Genomic DNA, 23,799 nt, shown 5'->3' on the forward strand with positions numbered 1-23,799 from the left:
CCCCACCCCATCATATGACAGCTTCTCAGCCTGCTGTCAAATGCACATATTAGAGTCTCTGTCTAGTGGCCTCATCTTGCCTCTGACTTTAAAGGGATAAAGAATTTCCCCAGTTGACCAAAATGAAAAGGAGAACCTAGATTCAAATTATGGTCCAGATATTATACATATAGTTAGGTTTTGGCTTGGGTGGTGGTTAGGATGGGTGGGGAAGATTGAGGTAAGATACCCAGTGATGAGTGCTATTGTTGGCATTCTAGGTATGCCTACCACCTATAAGCACATGTGGCTGTCAGCTGAGCCAGATTCCCCAAGCATACCTTTTCCATTGGGCCATTTTGCAATTAAGAAGCATTTTAGGCTGGGCGTGGTGGCTCATGCCTGTAATACCAGCACTTTGGGAGGTGGGTAGATCACCTGATTATCAGGAGTTCGAGACCAGCCTGGCCAACATGGTGAAACCCTTTCTCTACTAAAAGTACAAAAATTAGCCAGTCGTGGTGGTGGGCACCTGTAGTCCCAGCTACTTGGGAAGCTGAGGCAGAAGAATTGTTTGAACCCAGGAGGCAGAGATTGCAGTAAACCAAGATCACACCACTGCACTCCAGTCTAGGCAACAAGAGGGAGACTCTGTCTCAAAAAAAAAAAAAAAGCATTTTATATCCCAGAAAGATTTTCTGTGAAAGACTGATCTGCTAGCTAAAGACTCTGTTCAAGTTTGAAAGCACCAAAAATGGTCTTTAAACAAAATAGTTTTCTCTTAGAATTTTCTATGAATGCACTGCTTTCTCCAGTTCAACCTCTGTGTAAGCTTTTACTCATCTGCCCTCTAGTGGAGGCTCTTAGTTAAATTACCCAGTGTTGCTGGCTTTAGAAAAACTACCTAACTTTTCTTGATTGGCTTTCCAAACTGTAATCTGTTTCCTTTAAAAAAAAAAATTCCATCAGAACAACATATTTTATAATTTTCTAAGATGCTAATAAATACTCTCCCTGGCTCCCTTATCAGGTTCACAGTCCTGTCTCCTGCAGCTTATCTTTGCAGCCTACTTTAAGGAAAGCTCAGGGTTTCAACTCAGCCAGTCAGTTCACTGCCACTCCAAGGTGTCAAATGTATTTCTGCTGTTCTTCCCTTTTCTTCATATCTCTTCTGAATTCCTGTGACATGTACTTCCTGTGCCATACATTTATACTGTATATTTTGGATCAACTTTTCAGATCTAACAGCCTTAACCCTTCAGGCGGATGAACTCCTTGAGTATGGTACTGTTTCACACTTTTCTGTGTCCCCTTTAGACTCCAGCAGTTCTCAGTAAGTATGTTAATTATTTGCTGTTCAGAGATATTCAATATTCTGACTCATTTCCTCTATTGATGGCTGAAAAGCTAATTGTCTAGATTTAAATATAAATATTAGGCCGGGCACAATGGCTCATGCTTGTAATCCCAGCACTTTCGGAGGCAGAGGCGGATGGATCACAAGGTCAGGCATTCGAGACCAGCCTGGCCAACATAGTGAAACCCCCGTCTCTACTAAAAATACAAAACATTAGCTGGACGTGGTGGCAGTTGCCTGTAATGCCAGCTACTCAGGAGGCTGAGACAGGAGAATCACTTGAACTTGGTAGGCGGAGGTTGCAGTGAGCCAAGATCATGCCACTACACTCTAGCCCGGGCAACAGTGCAAGATTTCGCCTCTAAATAAATAAAAATATTAAAATATTAACATAGTAACAGTTCATGACCCCCAATGGAAACTGTCTTAGCAGTAAACCTACATCTTAAATATTCTAATTTCTTTTTTACTTGGGCTACTAACTGTATTTCCCTACTTTGTAGTTTGAAAGTGATTTTACAAAGTTTGAGAAAATTATGCTGTCCATTTAGGAGTATTTGATAAGTAATCGGTGTTGCTTTATTATCCTTCTGTATGTGTTCTTCCTCTTTATTTCTACATAATGTTTCAGTTTGTAACTTTGGTTAGTCCTCTTGTTCTTTATATCCATGAATAATTAGAATGCTTAATGCTATAAGAAACGTAACAGAGGATTTTATTTTATTTCATTTTATTTATTTTTTGAGACGGAGTTTCGCTCTTGTTACCCAGGCTGGAGTGCAATGGCGCGATCTCGGCTCACCGCAACCTCCGCCTCCTGGGTTCAGGCAATTCTCCTGCCTCAGCCTCCCGAGTAGCTGGGATTACAGGAGCGCGCCACCATGCCCAGCTAATTTTTGTATTTTGAGTAGAGACGGGGTTTCACCGTGTTAACCAGGATGGTCTCGATTTCTTGACCTCGTGATCCACCCGCCTCGGCCTCCCAAAGTGCTGGGATTACAGGCTTGAGCCACCGCGCCCGGCCAACAGATGGATTTTATTTAGCCTCCTCCAGGTGATATGAGTGGCTCTTATTAAGTTTCTTGTGGAAGCATGGTAATCATGTGTAACAGAGGCCTGATGCTAAAACCAGAAGCCAGGCTAAGCAATTGGTATAGCTGGTAGGACAGACAAACAAGAAAACATATATGGGCAAAAGGGGCATATGGGTAGGATCCCCAAGGTGAAGCTGAGACCACAGTTAAGAGTTTTAAACGAAAGTTAGAGAACAGAGAGATGTAGCTATAAGTAGAGGAGGAGAAACTCAAAATATTTAACAACTAGTATGGTATAGCCATGAACCAATTAGAAAAGGTGGGAGCAAGACCTGGAAATCCCCTGCTGTACTAGGCATTTACCTGGTTGATCATGACACACTTAAAGGGGCTCCAGGCAGCCACTATTTCACTACTTTAACAGTACAGCTGTATCAGTATGTCTTAGCTGAACATAAGACTGTATGTCCATATTGAGGGCTCAGGCTACAATGAAGGAAATGGACCAAGTGTGGGGTCTTCAGAAAGTGGGATCTGGAATTTCACCTGAATAGAAGGGAGCAGAATCTGGAGCATTCATTTAATGCAAGAGGAGCAACCTGTTCTGGCAGAACGTGTATTTGACCTTTTCAGACAGAATCCTGACTTGGCTGTGTACTCTTGGGTTACTTTGAGCAAACTATCTCACTTCCATGACACAGATTCACCAACTGAAAAATAAGGCTATAATCATACCTACATGGCATTCATTCCAGGGTGGTTCAAATGAGACAATAATCATGAAAATACTGTGTTGACTTTTCTGGTTCTGGAGAACAAGAGAATGGCACAGAGGCAGAGTCTTCTTACTATCTTATGATGGGTGCCACATGCTGTATGCCCCACATTTAAGCGCTTGTCTTGGACTGGCAAACTGAGTATATCACTAATAACTTAATGGAGGAAAAGTACAAGATATAGTGAAATTAGCCTAAGTTTATTTCTGGTTTTGCCACTTACTGGTTGTGAAACCCGGGAGTATATTTATTTGACTAATATCTACTGAGCATCTTCTCTATGCTTAGCAATATAAAAACACAGTCCTGTTCTATAGAACTTACAGTCTAAAAGGTGAAATAATTTTTTCCAGAACTGAGTTTCTATGATCATACTACTCTCCTTGGTTACCTAGCACAGTTACCTTGAACCGGTAAAAGCTATGCATTCCCTAGGCTTTTTAATGTTGTTTCTCCAAACCTTTAACCCAAAGGTTCAGTCTTAACTGCTTATCAGTTATCTACAGAGCTTTTTTAATGTACAGATTCCTGGGCCCCACAACTTGTCTGATGATAAATGTTTTCTAAGCAGGGGCTGATGTGTAGCATTTGCTGATTTTGCTGATAAACACATCTGCCTTGGCTACCAATGTGAGTCTCACAAAGTTCCTAAAAATGTAACAATTGTTATCTAAAAACCTAGCTGGCTCCAGCACACCACTGGACCAAAATCAGAGCTAAAGAATAAGAATTCTTTATAGGCATAAGGCCTGGAGCTTTTTGTTACTAAAAAAGTTCTAAAAGGGACCCAGAGGTAACCAGTGACTTGTGAAGTTTCCATATCGCACGCCTGTCAGGTTCAGAACACTGTAAGACTTGTTGCCTTTTATGACCAGGTATGATAGCTCATACCTGTAACCCTAGCACTTTGGCAGGCCAAGGTGGGAGGATTACTTAAAGCCGAGAGTACAAGACTAGCATGGGCGACTTAGTGAGACCGCATCTCTTCTATTAAAAAAAAAAAAAAAGAAAGAAACCAGACGTGGTGGTATGCACCTATAGTCCCAGCTACTTGTGAACTCATGAAGGCCGAGGCTGGAGAACACTTGAACCCAGGAGTTTGAGGTTATGGTGAGCTAGATGGTGCCTTTGCATTCCAGCCTGAGCAACACAGAGCATGACCCTGGCTCAAAAAACAAAACAACAACAAAAAGACTTGTTGCTTTCTAAAACCAACAAATTTGATCTCTAGTGATAGAAAAGACTGTATAACAACTCTAAAATTATCACAAGTGGGTGAGTTAAGTTGCACACATTAAATAACTTTTTAAAAAGTGGAATAAGGATTGAAGACAAAAAACATTCAGTAACAGCTTCAAACCCAGAGCTCAGATTTTTCTATAGGGCATTGACTGGACTACGATGTCTCTTAAATCAGCTATTGTCCAAGGACTTTTTGTTCTTTAGAATCAAAGCTATTTCAGCAAAATTGTAATCAAGCTTGCTTTCCCATCACTGAGGAAGTAGCTCATTGACAATCCCAACTGTGATTCACATGTATTTGTATTTTAAAGGAGTTTGAAAGAAACGCTTGAGAAATAGTAGGTATCTCAGAGAGGTTTTCTATTGCTTGAAAATTAAAGGGAAGAAAGTTTGTTTATTTAAGGTTTCTTAAACCCTGTGATCATAGGAGCATAATGTGACTTTGATTTTAACTGTAAGTATTGTAGGATCCTCTGACTTTATTTTTACTTTAATGCATGCCATATCTCTATAAAATATGATTAAATTGAATCTGATTCCCGATTCCAGCCAATACTATATATTTTGATCTAAATTAGACTTTAAAACAAGGTCAGATTATATTGGAACTGCTGATTTGATCATGTCTGAGCCTCTTCCAAACCAGCTTTCTCAGGTTAGGAGTGCCTAGGTATTCACTCTGGCCCTGGACCATACTATGTGTCTTTACTGCCACACCTGCAGGTTCTTTCTTGTCCTTAGCCTCCCAAAGAAGGAGAATACTTCTATATAGACATTAACTTATAAAAATATCCATCTGACCTTGAGTCCACCTTGCAGTGACCTGAGAGTTAGCTCCTTTACCCTCCTAAATATCTCTATGGCCCTAGCCATTAGGAGCTCTACTTCATTCACTATCATTAACTACCTGTCCTGTTCATTCACTATCATTAACTACCTGTCCTGTTCATTTTTCCGTCCTGTTCATTTTGTCTTCGTATTCAGTTGGTCACCAGGGTTGGTAGGGTTGATTAAAGATGGCTGCAAATTCTGGCTACTTCTCCCATTGTGAGAGGGAATCTAATTCCTCTCACAAATTCCTTGAATTTGCGTTGGGCTTTTTTTTGATACACCAATAGTGTGTGGTAGCAGAAATGACACTATGCCAGCTCTGAGCCTAGCCTTTCAGGGGACTAGCCCTTTTGGAGCCCTGAACCATTATTCAAAAAGACCAACCCTAAGGATACCATGCTTTGAGGAAGCCCAAGATAAATTAGAAATCATATTTAGGCACTCAGTTGACATTTCCAATTGAGCCCAGCTTTCTACCCATCTAGGCTATGACATCAGACATGTGAATAAAGCTGCTTAGATCCTCCATACTATCATATGCTAACTAAATATCACCTGCATAGCATTGAATGACCCCTAGCAATACCATGTAGAACTGAGAATCACCCAGCTAAGTGCTGCTTGAATTTCTGACCCATAAAATCATGAAATATAATGAAGCAGTAATTTGATATAAAGCAATAGATAACACAAACAGCTGTTTTTTTCTGTTTCTAGCAGTGGATCTAAGCCTTCTCTTTCAAGTAGCCAAGTGTCAGGCCTGGTGCCTTTCTTTATTCCTCCTCAAGCCTGTGTGTTTTATAACTGCTTTTTTCAAAAGCCAGAAGCATGGCATTATCTCTTCCAGTTTCAAAGCACATATTGTCTCTTAGAAAGACTACTAGATTCCTAGGCCGGGCGTGGTGGCTTGCACCTGTAATCCCAGCACTTTGGGAAGCCAAGGTGGGTGAATCACCTGAGGTCAGTAGTTCGAGACCAGCTTGACCAACATGGAGAAAACCGATCTCTACTAAAAATACAAAATTAGCTGGGCGTAGTGCCACATACCTGTAATCCTAGCTACTTGGGAGGCTGAGGCAGGAGAATTGCTTTAACCCTGGAGGCAGAGGTTGTGGTGAGCCGAGATTGCTCCATTGCACTCCAGCCTGGGCAACAAGAGCAAGACAGACTCCATCTTAAAAAAAAAAAAAAGATTACTAGATTCCTTTTTCCTGTGTGATAGATACCTCCCACTATTCATTTATTTCCAAGGGCTGAGGTAACTGAGGGATAATCTGATATCCAGTGAATAGACAATTCACAAACATCTTTTCTGATCATAGAATTATTATATTGGAATTTGTCATTATAGACTCATAACAATCATATTACTTGATAGCCTTAACCCCCAATACCTGTACCTTTGCTTCAAAAATCCACAGCTGCTCACTCTTCCCCAAATTTATGAGACTCATTCTTCTACATTTTTCAGCTCTTTTGCCTATTCTGCCTGAAATATTGTTACTTACTTTTCTTACTTTTTTTTGGTAGAGACAGTCTTTCGCTATGTGGCCCAGACTGGCCTCAAACTCCTGCCTCAAGGGATTCTCCTACGTTGGCCTTCCAAAGTGCTGAGATAAAGGTGTGAGCCACCATGCCTGGCCAATACTCTTTATTTTCCATCTGACAAAAACCCACTAGGTCAAGCCCAGCCAAAAAAATTAACTTTTGTGAAGCATTTCCCAACACCACAGTTAGTCACTTCCTCCTCTGTTGCTTCTGTACCATTTTGTATGTCCTTCTACTGCAGGCCTAAATGATATATCGTTATAATTTCTGTTTTATGAAACTGTCTCTCCCACTGCAATATGAACTGTTTAAGGACAGTTGTGCTTACTTTGATTCCCTGGTGCCAAGAATCTAAAACATAATAGATAGTCAATGAATGTTGAATGAATTAATTAATGGGAATGAATGTAGAATTGAGAGTAGGTGGGCTGGGTACAGGGCTCACACCTGTAATCCCAGCACTTTGGGAGGCCAAAGTGGGAGGATTGCTTAAAGCCAGAAGTTCAAGACCAGGCTGGGCAACATAATGAGACCTCATCTTTTAAAAAAAAATCATATTTTTTTTTAATTGCAATCAAGTAAATGATTCTGTCCGCTTAACCAAAGGGAAAACCTTTATATAAGGTATTACTTCCAGATCTTAGCCACAGGCTACTCTGGAGTAACAAAAACCATTCTTTTAACCTGTTAAGGTTAAAATGTAACTGGCATAGAGTCCTTATTAGCTGAAAATATGCAGCTAGTTAGCTCCAAGTGTTCACATGGTATTAGTTAGCTGCTCCAGTGACTCATCAACTCTTTATTGAGTTCAATCTGCACATAGGACATTGTGCTAAACACAGAGTGAGATGCAAAGGGCAATGAGGCATTGTTCCTGCCCTTAAGGAGATTACAGTCTGATGATGAGAGATAAAAACAAGTACCCAGTTGTATCCCAGAAACAGAACTGGGAATGCCGCAAGAATGATGCACAGTAACCGTTAGGTTTGGAGGGAGACAGAACATCAGTTAGGTTATAAACGAAATGTCACTGCAAGCCTGTAATCCCAGCACTTTGGGAGGCTGAGGCGGGTGGATCACAAGGTCAAGAGATCGAGACCATCCTGGTCAACATGGTGAAACCCCGTCTCTACTAAAAATACAAAATATTAGCTGGGCGTGGTGGCACGTGCCTGTAATCCCAGCTACTCAGGAGGCTGAGGCAGGAGAATTGCCTGAACCCAGGAGGCAGAGGCTGCGGTGAGCCAAGATCATGCCATTGCATTCCAGCCTGGGTAACAAGAGCAAAACTCCGTCTCAAAAAAAAGAAAAAGAAAAAGAAATGTCACAAACTACTAGTGTTTGAAACTAGCTTTGAAGGCTGGAAAAGACTATAGGAGAGGGGAGAGGGGCTTTCTAGGTTGACACAACAGCATGAACAAAGGAAGTCAATAGGTACCTTTGGAGGATGATAAATGAGACCACTTGGATTGGAGCAAATAGAAAGTGTAAAGAATCTTAAATGATAAGATTTGGGAAAATATTGCTTAATACTCTGCTAGCCCAGTGTTCAAGGCTGGCAGCACCTCCCTCCCACAAGCCTACTTCTCAGCAAATATGACTTGGGTCCCTCTATATTTTCCAGACATATTTTATTTAGTAACCTGTTTTTGTGATCAGGTAGTAAACAGATTATTAAGAATGCATTAATCTTTCAATTAATTCATGCCTGTGACCCCAGCACTTTGGGAGGCTGAGGTAGGCAGATCACTTGAGGTCAGGAGTTTGAGACCAGCCTGGCCAACATGGAAAACCCTATCGCTAGTAAAAATACAAAAATTAGCCAGGCGTGGTGGCAGGCGCCTGTAATCCCAGCTACTTTGGAGGCTGAGGTAGGAGAATCGCTTGAACCCAGGAGGCAGAGGATGCAGTGAGCTGAGCTCACACCGCTGCACTCCAGCCTGGGTGACAGAGTGAGACTCTGTCTCAAAAAGCAAAAAACTTAATGGCTCTCGAACACCCTAAAATTAAATGTACATGTATCTAGGGTCTAATACTTTACCGTTTCTAGGTCAAATTTTTCTTAAGAACATAAGAAGTAATTATACTTTTTAAAAGTCATTTAACAATAGGGCTCTTGGAAATTAGACCATAAGAAAAGCCAGCAAGCATGTATTTAGTAATTTAATTAATTAGATATCCTCCTTACGAATCAGAAGTTATTCTCTTCACTAAGAAACTAAAAGCTGTCTCTACACTTTTCTCCTAGTAATTTCTAATGTTTTGAACAGGTTGACTATTTGGCATTTTTCAGTAACAATATATGAAGTTACTTGACAAGGAAAGTGGTTATATCTGGTTTCTGCACTTGTTAGAATAGAATGATAAGCATTCTACCTTCAGCTACCACTTGAATGCTACTGTTCAAGATAACTGCATTACCTGATGATTACTCTTATCAAATAAGAAATGTTGTATCTTTGCTTTTTTGGCAGTGAATTCTGCTGAAATTAACACAATAGAACATTTTGTTCATTCCTTTTAAATCCACTTTACTCTAAGAACTTTAATGCCTTGATATGCTGAGGGGTTTTTTTCCCCCTCAAGTTTTTTTTTTTTTTTTTCTGAAGTAAACAGAAGGAAAAACAAATTATTCATTTACCTGGCTATTGAAACATTAAGAAAGAAAGAAAAAATTATTTGTGGCTCTCATGTTAAAAACACTGTTCTGATTTGCTTTTTTTTTCATGGGCCAAAGGAATTTTCTACACTTTGGCACTACTTTAAAGTGTAGAAGTCATAGAGGAAAGATGCAAAGGATACTATTTTATTATAAGTCATGAAAAAATACATTCCTTCTTCATCTCCCTCCCAATTGCCATCTTGGGTTATAAATATCAAAGTAAGATTCTTAGTTTAGATGCAGCTGATTATAGCAGAAAGATAGACCCAAGTTCAAATCCTGACTTCACCATTTATGACCTTGGGGAAAAAAATGAAGGTAGAGGATTTATACTTCCTTCAAAAATTGTTATAAACTACAGTAGTCAATATGGTATTGTGGTACTAGTGTAAGGACTGACAAATAATCAATGGAACAGAATAGAGAACCCAGAGGTAGACCCTCACTTATACTGTAATTTGAATTTTTTATAGATTATTCAAATAATTTAATGGAGAAAGAATTAAAAGTCTTTTCAACAAATGGTGTTTGAAAACTAGATATTCATACAAAAAAAGTGAACCTCTACCCCTGCCTCACACTGTATAAAAATATTAATTCAAGATGGATTGTAGACCTTTTGTATAAAATAATAAAGCTTTTATAAGAAAATATGATAGGCCAGGCATGCTGGCTCTCAGCACTCTGGGAAGCTGAGGCAGGGGGATCACCTGAGGTCAGGAGTTCGAGACTGGTCTAGCCAACCTGGTGAAACCCTGTCTCTACTAAAAATACAAAAAATTAGCCAGGCGTCGTGGTACACACCTATAATATCAACTACTCAGGAGCCTGAGGCAGGAAAATTGTTTGAACCCAGGAGGCAGAGGTTGTAGTGAACCAAGATTGCACCACTGCACTCCAGCCTGGGCAACAGAACAAGACTCCATCTTAAAAAGAAAAAAGAAAGAAAATATGGTAGAATATGTTCATGACTAGAAGGTAAAGGTTTCTGAGAACCTAGAAAACAATAACCATAGGGGAAAAGAATTGCCAATTAGAGTTAAGTTATAACGCTCATGCATTGTGGATGAGGGCATAAAGTGGTGTAAATGCTTTGGGAGAAGACCTGGCAATTTTATATAAAACTACACATGCATCTGTCCTGTGACCCAAAAGAAATAAAAACATATATCAACCCCCCAAAAAAACTTCACAAAAGGATATTTACATAATAGCTTTATTTATTTATTTGTTTATTTATTTATTTATTTTAGAGTCTCACTCTGTCACCCAAGTTGGAATGCAGTGGCATGATCATAGCTCACTGCAGCCTCAAACTCCTGGGTTCAAGAGATCCTCCCACCTCAGCCGCCAAAGTAAGACCAAAGGTGCCATGTCTGACTAATTCTTTTACTTTTTTGGTAGAGACAATGTCTTGCTATTTTACCCAGGCTGGTCTCAAACTTCTGGCTTCAAGCGATCCTTCTGCCTCAGCATCCCAAAGTGGTGGGATGACAGACATGAACCACCATGTCTGGCTAATAACTTTGTTCATGATAGGCAAAAATTCAAATATCTCAAATGTATCCATCAATAAGAGAATGAATAAACAAACTAGTATATTCATATGATGGAATCCTCAGCGATAAAAAGGAATGAACTGCTATTTAATGCAAAACATGGGATGAATCTCAAAAACATTATGCTGAATGTTTTTCAGAAATCCTCCCATAAAATAGTACATAGTATATAATCCCATTTAATGAACAGTGGAATCATATCCTGTATACTAATTTTTGACGGAAAATATCTGTGGTGGAAAATCAGAACAGGGTTGCCTCAGGGGTGGATGGTGCCACATTTTGACTGGGAATGCCTATGAGAAAAATTTATGAGGTGATAGAAATGTTCCATTTCTTGACAGCAGTTTGAATTACATGGATACATACATTTATCAAAACTCATTGAATGGTGCACTTAAGATTTGTACATTTCATTGTATATAAATTTTACCTTAAAAAAAAAAAAAAAACAATTGGCCAGGTCCAGTGGCTCATACCTGTAATCCTAGCACTCTGAGAGGTCAAGGCAGGAAGATCGCTTGAGGCCAGAAGTTCGAGACCAACCTGAACAACATGGTGAGACCCTGTCTCTACAAAAATTTAAAAATAAAAAAAAATTAGCCAGGCATGGCAGTGTGCACCTGTAGTCCTAGCTACTCAGGAGGGTGAGGCAGGAGAATTGCTTGAACCCAGAAGTTTGAGGCTGCAGTGAGCTACGATAATACTACTGCACTCTAGTCCAAGTGACAGAGCAAGATTTTTAAACAAAAAAAAGTAAAAACTTTAAAGAAATATTGAATTCTAATTAATTATTATGCACTTAAAGGCAGATGTACTCATATCAGTAATTGACATCAAAATGCATCCAAAAAATAAGATGGACTTAGAGAGATTAATAGACATGATTTTCTAAAAAGTATAGAAAATATTGGCTGGGCATGGTTGCCCAGCCTGTAATACCAGGCCGTGGGAGACTGAGGTAGGCAGATCACCTGAGGTGAGACCAGCCTGGGCAAAATGACAAAACCCCATCTCTACTAAAAATACAAAATTAGCTGGGCATGGTGGCACATGCCTGTAATGCCAACTACTCAAGAGGCTGAGGCAGAAGAATTGCTTGAACCTGGGAGGTGGAGGTTGTAGTGAGCTGAGATTGTGCCACTGCACTCCAGACTGGGCAACAGAGTGAGACTCTGTCTCAAAAAAAAAAAAAGTATAGAAAATATTAATGATACAATCTAGATGGTAGATATACAAGTTCACTATAAGGTCTTTCAATTTTGTGTTTGAAATTCTTTTAAATAAAATGAGGTGAAAACAAAAAAAGTATACTTTGGAACTTTGGGATAGTAGTCACATAATGGAAAGAGGAATGGGAGATAAGAGGCAAACGGGTAGAAGCATCAGTATTGGTAGTATTATAGCTCTTAGGTGGAATGGTATTCATAGCTATTCATTTTGTACCTCATAACTCGTACGTTAAACATATTTTTATATTTAAGACAAGTAAAAAATAATGTGGCCGGGCACAGTGGCTCACGCTTGTAATCTCAGCACTTTGGGAGGCTGAGGTCAGGAGTTCGAGACCAGCCTGGCCAACATGGCGAAACCCCATCTCTACTAAAAAGTACAAAACTTAGCTGGGTGTGGTGGGGGGGTGCCTGTAGTCCCAGCTACTTGGGAGGCTGAGACTGAAGAATTGCTTGAACCTGGGAGGTGGAGGTTGCAGTGAGCTGAGATCGCATCACTACACTCCAGCCTGGGAGACAGAGCAAGACAATGTCTAAAAAAAAAAAAAAAGTGAGAAGATTACATTATAATTTGAGATCTATTAATAAAAACAATACCGAAGCACTGCTTGTTAAATGATATTCCAGGAAATCATTTCTATTTACTACAGTTCCTTTGAGCACAAAAATCTAACATTTACATTTGTTTATCTGAGCCTTTTCATTTTCATTCTTGCAAACTTTCCAGGTTCTGATAATTGAGTCAAGAGACAGTTCTTTCCCATTTTAAACCTTTCTTTTCAGTCTCTAAAGGGCATACTTTCTAACTTAAAACCTCTCTCCTATATGCAAAGAGTGTAATACACTATGACACTTTCTACCTGTGCTCCCTCTGGGAGCGGAATCTTTGTTTTATTATTCCTTTGTCAGGAGTGGGGGGGGGGCAGGGCGGGGAAGAGAGAGAGACATGTTTGAAATCAGTAATGAAAGTAACATGGGAATGAGTTATAGAGCTAGCCTTGGCTGCCCAGGAATGGAGACAGAATGATGTAAAGGTAGATGAGGATGGCTTCATAAACTAGAAAATGCAGGTGGCTCGTTGGCAGACAGTACACATATTCTCTGAGATTATTTTTCTCCTTCTACCTAATAGTTCTTTGTTTTCCAGATAGGGCAAAAGTGATGAGAGAAGAAATACAAATTGTCAGGGAACAAATTTAAAGAAAAAGTCTCTCCATCTTTCCTTACTTTTCCTTCATGTCAAAATTCTTACCTCTCTAAAGATCTGTATCATAACATGCACTAATTTTTAACCCAGGCCAGGGAGAGGTAAATGGTAAGTTTTTAAAGCTAGTTGGGAGTCAGTATTTTTTCGTTTTAATTCTTTACCACATGGGTCTCCTTGGACAACTTATTTCCCTTTTGTTTCTTCATCTGTAAAATATTCATTGAGTCTAAGTTGCCGTAAGTTGTAAGACTTTCTATTATTTTATGTGCCACACTAAGAATAAATAAATATTATAATTGAACTATAATTTAGTGCTTTTCGTTGTCATCGTTTGGCATCCCTGGGTGGGTCACTAACCAACAGTGCTTTTATACCACATTGATTTATCCTGTGTTATTGTGTGTACTAGAATTAATTTTAAAATATGGTACCATCAACTTTTGGGTTTATAAGGAATAAGTAGAGTAATGTACTTAAATTGAAGAATACAGCTGGGCAAGGTGGCTCACGCCTGTAATCCCAGCACTTTGGGAGGCTGAGGTGGGCAGATCATGAGGTCAGGGGTTCTAAACCAGCCTGGCAAACATGGTGAAATCTCATCTCTACTGAAAATACAAAAATTAGCTGGGTGTGGTGGCACAGGCCTGTAATCCCAGCTACTGGGGAGGCTAAGTCAGGAGAATCGCTTGAACCTGGGAGGCGGAGATTGCAGTGAGCCGAGATCATGTCACTGCACTCCATCCTGGGCAACAGAGTAAGACTCTGTCTCAGTAAATAAATAAATAAATAAAAATAAATAAAATAAACTGATGAACACAATGCCTAGCACATTGTAAGTACTCAGTAAGTGGTAGCCATTACGTTGATGATGATGGTGATTTGATCATGAGCACTCTCTTTTAAGTGGTGTTCTTTGTTTAGGTAGTTCTTTGGGGATCAGAATCATTACTAGGTTATCTTGATGAAATTTATTGGTGGTAGTCAGCATGTCCACTCATTTTGAAGCTGAAGTAGTGCAACAGTAAAATAACATGTTTAGTTGGTTTCAGAGGTAATTCTTTAAATGAATATCACTTCATTGTCAATGAAATTTGTTCATGGACTGTTGTTGAAGTTACCTCCAAGAATTAGTTCTATTGCCATCAACCTCCTGGGTTGGTTGAAGTCATTTTTTATGAAGAGAATTTAGTTCAAGTATACAACATGAGTAATGTAGTTCAAATATATATGTGAAACTTAGTAAAATTGTATTAGTGATACTATGATATGAAACCTCAGGTCTAAAAATTTTTTTTTCTTCATTTTCTGTCTATACAGGAGGCAGACAGTGGGGAGGAAGAATGCCGGTCACAGCCCAGGAGGTATGTTTGTTCATTATATCCTACTGCATTTTTGTTGTAGGATATTTTTGTTGTAGTTATTGTTTTTTCTCTAATTCTTTTTCAGTCTTATCAGATTAGCTTATCCTTGTCTTCCAAGATACTTCCTTGGTCTCTCAAAAACTGGGATTGCAGCTAGGCATGGTGGCTTGTGCCTATAATTCCAGCTACTTGAGATTGCTTAAGGCCAGGAGTTCAAGACCAGCCTGGACAACGCATCAGGACCCTCTTCTCTTAAAAAAAAAAAAAAACAAAAAAAACAAAAAAACGGAGTGGGAGTGATTGCCTTTAGGAATCCAATTACTGACTCAGAAAGATTTTTATTTTATTTATTTATTTATTTGAGACGGAGTTTCGCTGTTGTTACCCACACTGGAGTGCAATGGCACGATCTCGGCTCACGGCAACCTCCGCCTTCTGGGTTCAAGCAATTCTCCTGCCTCACCCTCCCGAGTAGCTGGGATTACAGGCATGCGCCACCATGCCCAGCTAATTTTTGTATTTTTAGTAGTGACGGGGTTTCACCTTGTTGGCCAGTTTGGTCTTCATCTCTTGACCTCGTGATCTGCCCACCTTGGCCTCTCAAAGTGCTGGAATTACTGGCATGAGCCACCATGCCCAGCTCTCCTTTAAGGGATTTTTAAAAGTGACTCCCTCTCACAAGAAACAAGCCTGATAAGTTCTTGATGGTCATTTCAGTTGAAATGACCAAACTTGTGTCCTCTGAACTCAAATGAGCCATTCTAGATGATACAGAGAAAGGACACAATAAGCATGTTCATTGTGAAGAAGCTGGCTAAAGGGAATGCTTCCTTAATAATTATCAGGCGTTTGTTGATATATGCCTCCCTCTTGTAAATTACAACTTGATATAAAAATAGTTCCTTTTAATCAGTAACTGAGATTATTGGCAGCATTTTTCCTGAGTTGGTTATCACATTAATTTTGGGCTTAACACTTAAATTCTAAGTGTCTGTTAGCAAAGAGAGTATCATTCTTTTGCATAAGGCTAAGGAGGTAGAAACCCGAAATAAATTTTAGCTGAATGTGTACCAGAGATATCATAACCTTATTTCCATTAGAATGAAAAAGAATTCTTAATTTTCTAGGAGATCTGATTTAAAGCTCTCTTAGTCAATTTCAAGCTTTACATATTGACTTGACATCCACTGGAATAATCGTTGTTCAAAATAATTACATAATGATGAGGCAATGGAAGTCTGTTCTCTTATTCATAGTACTGAATTTTCAAGCTGTTAAGAACTATAAAGGCCAGGTGTAGTTGCTCACGCCTGTAATCCCAGCACTTTGGGAGGCAAGGATTCTGAGAACAGCATGGCCAGCATGGTAAAACTTCATCTTTACTAAAAATACAAAAAAAAAAAAAATTAGCCAGGCATGGTGGCGCGTGCCTGTAATCCCAGCTACTTAGGAGACTGTGGCAGGAGAATCGCTTGAACCTGAGAGGAGGAGGTTGCAGTGAGCAGAGATCAAGCCAATGCACTCCAGCCTGGCTAACAGAGCAAGGCTTTGTCTTACAAAAAAAAGAAAAGAAAAAGAACTATAAAGATCTCTGTTTTTAAAGGTTTTGGCAATACTTCGTCACTTTGACCAGCAGAGGGTTTTTGCAGCCTTCTTCTATTCACAAGAAAAGGATCACTTATAGAAATAAGAAATGAAGAAAACCTAGTAGCTACCATTAAACAATCAAAATTTGCTAATCTGTTATAATGTCTTACATTTAGTGTGTTTGCCAGGCTATTTCTAAATCTATAAAAAACTTTAGGCTCACTTGAAGCAAAGAAACTTATCTTACCTGCTGATTGAATGCCCCTTGTAGCTATATGATATGTAGGAGATTGATTTTTTTATGTTTGACTGCTTCAGAATGTTCTGGAGTTCTCCATCACTTACCGCAGAATAAACCAGCATTGAATCATTTCATTGAGCATGCCTAAACTCATCTTGTCTATGGGTTCAAATGTAGCTTACCGTAGGGAATTAAATAGTAAATAGCATATCACTAAAACTAAAGGCCAGTTCCAGGTAATAAAGAAGACATTGCATTAATAACCTGTTATTTTGGCCAGGGGCAGTGGCTCCTGCCTGTAATCCCAGCATTTTGGGAGGCAGAGGTGGGCAGATCACATGAGGTCAGAAGTTTGAGACCAACCTTGCCAACATGGTGAAACCCTGTCTCTGCTAAAAATACAAAAAATATTAGTCAGATGTGGCGATGCACACCTGTAGTCCCAGCTACTCAGGAGGCTGAGTCAGGAGAATCACTTGAACCTGGGAAGTGGAGGTTGCAGTGGGCCAAGATTGAGCCACTTCACTCCAGCCTGGGCAACAGAGCAAGACTCTGTCTCAAAAATAATAATAACAAGGCTGAAGCAGGCGGATCACAAGGTCAGGAGATTCAGACCATCCTGACGAACATGGTGAAACCCCGTCTCTACTAAAAATACAAAAAAATTAGCTGGGCTTGGTGGCACACGCCTGTAGTCCCAGCTACTTGGGAGGGTAAGGCAGGAGAATTGCTTGAATCCAGGAGTCAGAGATTGCAGTGAACTGAGATCGCACCACTGCACTACAGCCTGGGCAACAGTGCGAGACTCTGTCTCAAAAATAATAATAATAATAATAATCTTATTTTAACCAAATGCCATTTATTGAGGAAGTCACAAATTAGAAATAATCTTTCAGGCCGGGCACAGTGGCTCACGCCTGTAATCCCAGGACTTTGGGAGGCCGAGGCAGGTGGATCACGAGGTCAGGAGTTCAAGACCAGCCTGACCAACATCGTGAAACCCTGTCTCTACTAAAAATACAAAAAATTAGCTGGGTGTGGTGGGACACACCTGTAATCCTAGCTACTCAGGAGGCTGAGGTAGAAGAATCACTTGAACTCGGGAGGCAGAGGTTGCAGTGAGCCAGGATCACACCACCACACTCCAGCCTGTGCAACAGAATGAGACTCCATCTCAAGAAAAGAAACAAACAAAACAAAAAAAACTCTGATCCTCAAGTTTTGAGGAAGTCTGATTTGAGTAATAATAAAACTCTAATCTCTCACACAAAATAGAAAAAAATAACAACGTGACTGCCAGAAAGAGTGTGGCAATATTATACAGCATGAAGGGAGGCAAGAAAACTATCAAGGAAGCTGTTATAGTAATTCAGCCGCATGGCTAGAGAGAGAGAGAGAACAGGATTGGGCTGGGTGCCATGGCGGTCACCTGTAATCCCAGCACTTTGGGAATCTGAGGCAGGTGGATCACAAGGTCAGGAGTTTGAGAGCAAGCTGGTCAACATAGTGAAACTCCATCTCTACTAAAAATACAAAAATTGGCTGGGCATGGTGGCATGCCTGCCTGTAGTCACAGCTACTTAGGAGGCTGAGGCAAGAGAATTGCTTGAACCCAGGAGTCAGAGGTTGTAGTGAGCCAAGACTGCACCATTACACTCCAGTGATTAAAAACAAAACAAAACATTGGATTAGGGCATGCCCTTATATAAGAGATGGTTTCTCAGTGGCACTGTTACTAATTTCCAGCTAAATCTTTCCTCCAGATTTCTGTCTGTGGTACCTTGTAATATTTTCTTTATCATGTATTTGCTGTTTATATTTTATCTTTGAGATATGACTTCATCTTTATTCAAACCTATTTGATAATTTTTCTATAGATTTAAATATCATCACAATAAAGTTACATTGTCCATCTTTCGCTGTGAAAAGAGGAGATGTATTTCTGTCTCCATATATGTTCCAGTTAAAGACTATATTAACCTAGAGAATATGAGTATTGTACTTAAATTTTTAAAAGGGAAACAAAGTGGGTCCATTGTAACTATGAACTGATCATTTAATCCTCATCTTTTTTATCTTTAAAAAAATTTTTAGGCCAGGCGCGGTGGCTCACGCCTGCAATCCCAGCACTTTGGGAGGCCAAGGCAGGCAGATCACGAAGTCAAGAGATCAAGACCATCCTGGCCAACATGGTGAAACCCCGTCTCTACTAAAAATACAAAAGTTAGCCAGGCATAGTGGCTGTAATCCCAGCCACTTGGGAGGCTGAGGCAGGAGAATCACTTGAACCCAGGAGGTGGAGAGGTTTCAGTGAGCCAAGATCATGCCACTGTACTCCAACCTGGCAACAGAGTGAGACTCTGACCAAAAAAAAAAAAAAAAAAAAAAAACAAGAGCAATCTCATACTTACAAAGAAATTACAAATAAAATACGAGGAATTCTTCTTCTGAACCATTTGGCAATAAAATGCTCTATCACCTCACTCTTCTACTTTAAAAAAATACAGTGATGGCCAGGCGAGGTGGCTCACACCTGTAATCCCAGCACTTTCAGAGGCCAAGGAAGGAAGGTGGATCACAAGGTCAAGAGATCAAGACCATTCTGGCCAACATGGTGAAATCCTGTCTCTACTAAAAATACAGAAAAATTAGCTGGGTGTGGTGGCACGTGCCTGTAATCGCAGCTACTCAGAAGGCTGAAGCAGGAGAATCACTTAAAGCTGGGAGGCAGAGGTTGCAGTCATCTGAGATTATGCCACCGCACTCTAGTGTGGTGACAGAATGAGACTCCATCTAAAAAAAAAAACAAAAAAAAGAAAGAAATAAGAGTGATGACGTTAACATTTAATGGAAAGACAGAATATTTATTGTACTTATGATGGGAAATATATATTAGAAAGAGAGAGTTTATTTTATTTTTTCCCAAGACAGAGTCTTGCTCTGACATCCAGGGTGCCATCACGCCCTGCTCATTTTTGTATGTTTAGTAGAGACAAAGTTTCACCATGTTGGCCAGGCTGGTCTCAAACTCCTGACCTCAGATGATCTGCCCTACGCGGACTCCCAAAGTACTGGGATTACAGGAGTGAGCCACCACGTTTTTTTGTTTGTTTGTTTTTGTTTTTGTTTTCAAAAGTAGAGCTTTCTATTTATCAGTGGCTGTACCTGATCATATTGAAGCTGTGTTCAACTTTTTTTTTTTTTCCTGAGACAGCGTCTTACCCTCGCCCAGGCTGGAGTGCAATGGTGCGATCTCAGCACACTCTACCTTCCGAGTTCAAGCAATTCTCCTGCCTCAGCCCCTCAAGTAGCTGAGATTACAGGGCCCGCCATCAGACCAGCTAATTTTTCGTATTTTTAGTAGAGATGGGGTTTTGCCATGTTGGTTAGGCTGGTCTCAAACTCCTGACCCCAAAGTGCTGGGATTACAGGCATAAACTACCGGGGTTCATCTTTTGCTATGGGCTTTTCTGCACCCTGACTGTGCACCTCCCACCGTGTGGGTTACACTTCCTGTCCAGAATCAGCTATTTATAAATGTTTGTGGGGTGGCCACCAGGGGGTGTAGAGAGCTGTCTTCTCGTTTTCTTCAATTTCTGCTATTGTACAGAGTAGCCTTTCTCGGATGGTAAATGTACACCTTTAAAGGATCTTTTCCTGGCTACTTAACAGCAGCAAGAATTTTCATTTCACTGAAGTATTCTTTGTTTCTGAAGAATGTATTCACAGACACGATTTTATATTTATCTGATGTGTACTGTACCTGGTGGCTGTGAAAGGCATACTTCTTAAATATGATTTGAAAAGCAAATCTGATTATCACAGCCATAATTAAATTTGGCCAGCCTTCCTTCCTCCCTCCCTCCTTCCTTTCCTTCCTTCCTTCCTTCCACTAGTTAAAAAAATAAGTTTATCTTTTAAATCTAGGTAAATAATTTTACTTTTTTTCCCTAAATGTTATTCTTTATGGTATAAGAAAAACAAAAGTAAAGTAAATGTCCCCTCAGTTCTTGACTTTGCCAGACTGACTTCTGGATGAGTTGTTTTTCTATATTATAAAAACCCAAAGGCTAATAAAAACTCAAGTGCCTATCAATGCTGATTAATAGTAACAAAATCAAAATTATCTTAGCTACATAACTTACTTTTTCTTTTCTTTTATTTATTTATTTATTTTTGAGATGGAGGCTCACTCTATCACCCAAGCAAGAGTGCAGTGATATGATCTCAGCTCACTGCAATCTCCGTCTCCAGCGTTCAAGCCATTCTCTTGCCTCAGCCTCCTGAGTAGCTGGGATTACAGGTTCCCTCTACCACACCTGGCTAATTTTTTTTTTTTTTGAGATGGAGTCTCACTCTTGTTGCCCAGGCTGGAGTGCAGTGGTGTGATCTCGGCTCACCACTACCTCCACCTCCCAGGTTCAAGTGATTCTCCTGCCTCAGCCTCCCAAGTACCTGGGATAACAGGCATATGCCACCATGCCCAGCTAATTTTTGTCTTTTCAGTAGGGATGGGGTTTCACCATGTTGACCAGGCAGGTCTCGAACTTCTGACATCAGGTGATCCACCCACCTCAGCCTCCCAATGTGCTGGGATTACAGGGTTGAGCCACCACGTCCAGCCAGGGTATGTGATTTATGACTATAGATTCTTACAGACTGCATCTTGGAGAAAAGAGAGCATGATACTTTCTTTTCATCTGGACTTTCTCCCTCATTACCAGGTTTAGCAGAAATTCCATATTCCAGAGGGAAAAGGTCTAAGGCAGAATTCCTTTACTAAAAGGAAAGTGGGATTTGGGTAGCTGTGAAATTGTGGCTTTTACCCTTTTTCCACTAAGCAAAACACTTATACATACCATAATTCAGTTCTCATTGAAAAACTGTAAAATATTAGAAGAAATATTCTCACATTCATTGTAGTACTTATTTTTTTTTCTAGTAGGGGAAAGGCAGCAGTATAATCATATCAGAAGAAGAGAGTTCCTTTCAAGGGAGGGGAAAGAGCTGACAGTTAAAGTTGAAGGATACTGTTTCTTTTTTTTTTTTTTTTTTTTTTGAGACGGAGTTTCGCTCTTGTTACCCAGGCTGGAGTGCAATAGCGTGATCTCCGCTCACCGCAACCCCCGCCTCCTGGGTTCAGGCAATTCTCCTGCCTCAGCCTCCTGAGTAGCTGGGATTACAGGCACATGCCACCATGCCCAGCTGATTTTTTTGTATTTTTAGTAGAGACAGGGTTTCACCATGTTGACCAGGGTGGTCTCGATCTCTTGACCTCGTGATCCACCCGCCTCGGCCTCCCAAAGTGCTGGGATTACAGGCGTGAGTCACCACGCCCGGTGTAGGATACTGTTTCTACCTGCTGTCCCCTCACTCCTGGCAGGCTGAAGAGACTGCAAGGCAGGAAGGGATGTGGCAACAGTGACTTCCATCTCAAACCCCTCCAGATCAAGTTTTGTTTGTTTTTTTCTAGTTTTGGGATAGTGCAGCATCAGAAACATGAATATACATTGGAAAGGGCTGACTCCAAGGTTTGTTAGAGCAACCCATAGTAGCAACAGGCTGCAAACACTACCAAGGAGGCTGCTATTTGCAGCCATTGCACACAAGTCAAATTTAAGGTCAACCTTTGGGAGGCCAAGGTGGGTGGATCACAAGGTCAGGAGATTGAGACCATCCTGGTTAACATGATGAAACCCCATCTCTACTAAAAAAAAATACACACAAAAAAAAATTAGCCGGATATGGTGGCATTCACCTGTAGTCCCGGCTACTCCAGAGGCTGAGGCAGGAGAATCACTTGAACCTGGGAGGCAGAGGTTGCAGTGAGCCGAGACTGCACCACTGCACTCCAGCCTAGGTGACAGAGTGAGACTCTGTCTCAAAAAAAAAAAAAAAATAGATCAACCAATAGCTAGTTGTAGAAAGAATCATTTGTAATGAAATTTCAATCTTCTAAAGACAAGGATTGGTGCTTGGAAGGTGTTTTTTCCATCCTTATTCTTTGTAGAATGAATATAGGTACCATGGAATTGTGCATTTTAATTATTTCAGTGCACCATACATTTTCTTATTAGGTTGTCCCTGAGTAATTCTTTATAAGTAAAGCATGAGTCCTTAAATGGGATGGACTCATGCTTTACTAATTAAAAGTATATGAGTTTGCCTCCAGCAAAATAATTCTCAATAATCCATAAATATGTATGTGTTAACTACAAGGAGGCTTTTCCAGTAAGAACTAGATAGATGCTGTAAGGTATAAGATTTAATGATTAAATATCTGATAATCATGATGAATTAAAAAAAATTTTTTTTTTGAGACAGAGTCTTGCTCTGTTGGATCTGTTGCTGAGGCTGAAGTACAGTGGTGAGATCTCGGCTCACTGCAACCTCAACCTTCCAGGTTCAAGCAATTCTCCTGCCTCAGCCTCCTGAGCAACTGAGATTAGAGATGTGCACCACCATGCCTAGCTGATTTTTATATTTTTAGTAGAGACACCTTTCACCATGTTGGCCAGGCTGGTCTTGAACTCCTGACAGGTGATCCACCCACTTCAGCCTTCCATAGTGCTGGGATTACAGGCATGAGCCACCACACCCAGCCATGAATTTTAAATTTTAGCCACAATCTAAAATGTGGTTTCTGTACCTTTTTGAATTAAAAAGTCTACTTTCAGTAATTGCAAAATGCTATACAAATATCCTTTTTTTAAGGAAAATTTGTATTGTTTTAATTATTTTTATGTACAGAAAACTCAACAGTGTACATTTAACCCAGGTTAGTGGCAAGTTCTTTAGCCTTTGCCCTTTCGAACTTGGCGATGCAAGCCACAAACTTGGGACGCAGGACATTGTCTCCCCAGTGATGGTGGATCTCATCATATCTGTCATTGTAATTGGTCGGGATTCCACCAGCTTAGCCAAAGCACCTTTGTCTTTCAAGTTAACCTGTGTGAAGGCGACAGTGGTGCAGGTCTTCCTGTGGACTAGACATCCCAGTCTTGCCTTCCCCTTGATAGTGCAGTAAGGGACTCCCATTTTACAACACAGGGCAGGCAAGAAGACAACCAGCTCAATGGGATCCACGTTGTGTGCAATCACCACCAGCTGAGATTTCTTGTTTTCCACCAAGGTGGTGACCGTGTTAACTCCTGCTCAAAAGACAGGTGGTCTCTTAGTGGGG

The 23,799-nt window shown here is 40.3% G+C and overlaps 1 protein-coding gene and 1 non-coding gene across 11 annotated transcripts in view; one reads left to right on the forward strand and one right to left on the reverse strand.

Moving 5' to 3' along the window:
- Positions 1–23,799, forward strand: part of SSH2 (slingshot protein phosphatase 2) — a 306,939-nt gene that overhangs the window by 119,919 nt on the left and 163,221 nt on the right. For 9 of the 10 annotated variants that reach the window (XM_078373915.1, XM_035303255.3, XM_078373908.1 and 6 more), the window contains one exon: positions 14,745–14,788. Coding sequence is in view for 5 of the 10 variants with exons in the window: in XM_035303255.3 (XP_035159146.1) it covers positions 14,745–14,788 (44 nt within the window). In the remaining 5 variants the exon portion in view is untranslated. Of the gene's footprint in view, positions 1–10,702; positions 10,785–14,744; positions 14,789–23,799 lie in introns of those variants that run through there. The other variant, XM_078373910.1, reaches the window with a different exon arrangement.
- On the reverse strand, positions 22,135–22,268 carry LOC118154337 (small nucleolar RNA SNORA70). Its single transcript, XR_004744204.1, has one exon. It is a non-coding gene; the product is annotated as a small nucleolar RNA SNORA70 (small nucleolar RNA).

The sequence above is a fragment of the Callithrix jacchus genome, chromosome 5 (genome assembly GCF_049354715.1).
Source record: "Callithrix jacchus isolate 240 chromosome 5, calJac240_pri, whole genome shotgun sequence".
NCBI classification, from domain to species: Eukaryota; Metazoa; Chordata; class Mammalia; order Primates; family Cebidae; genus Callithrix; species Callithrix jacchus.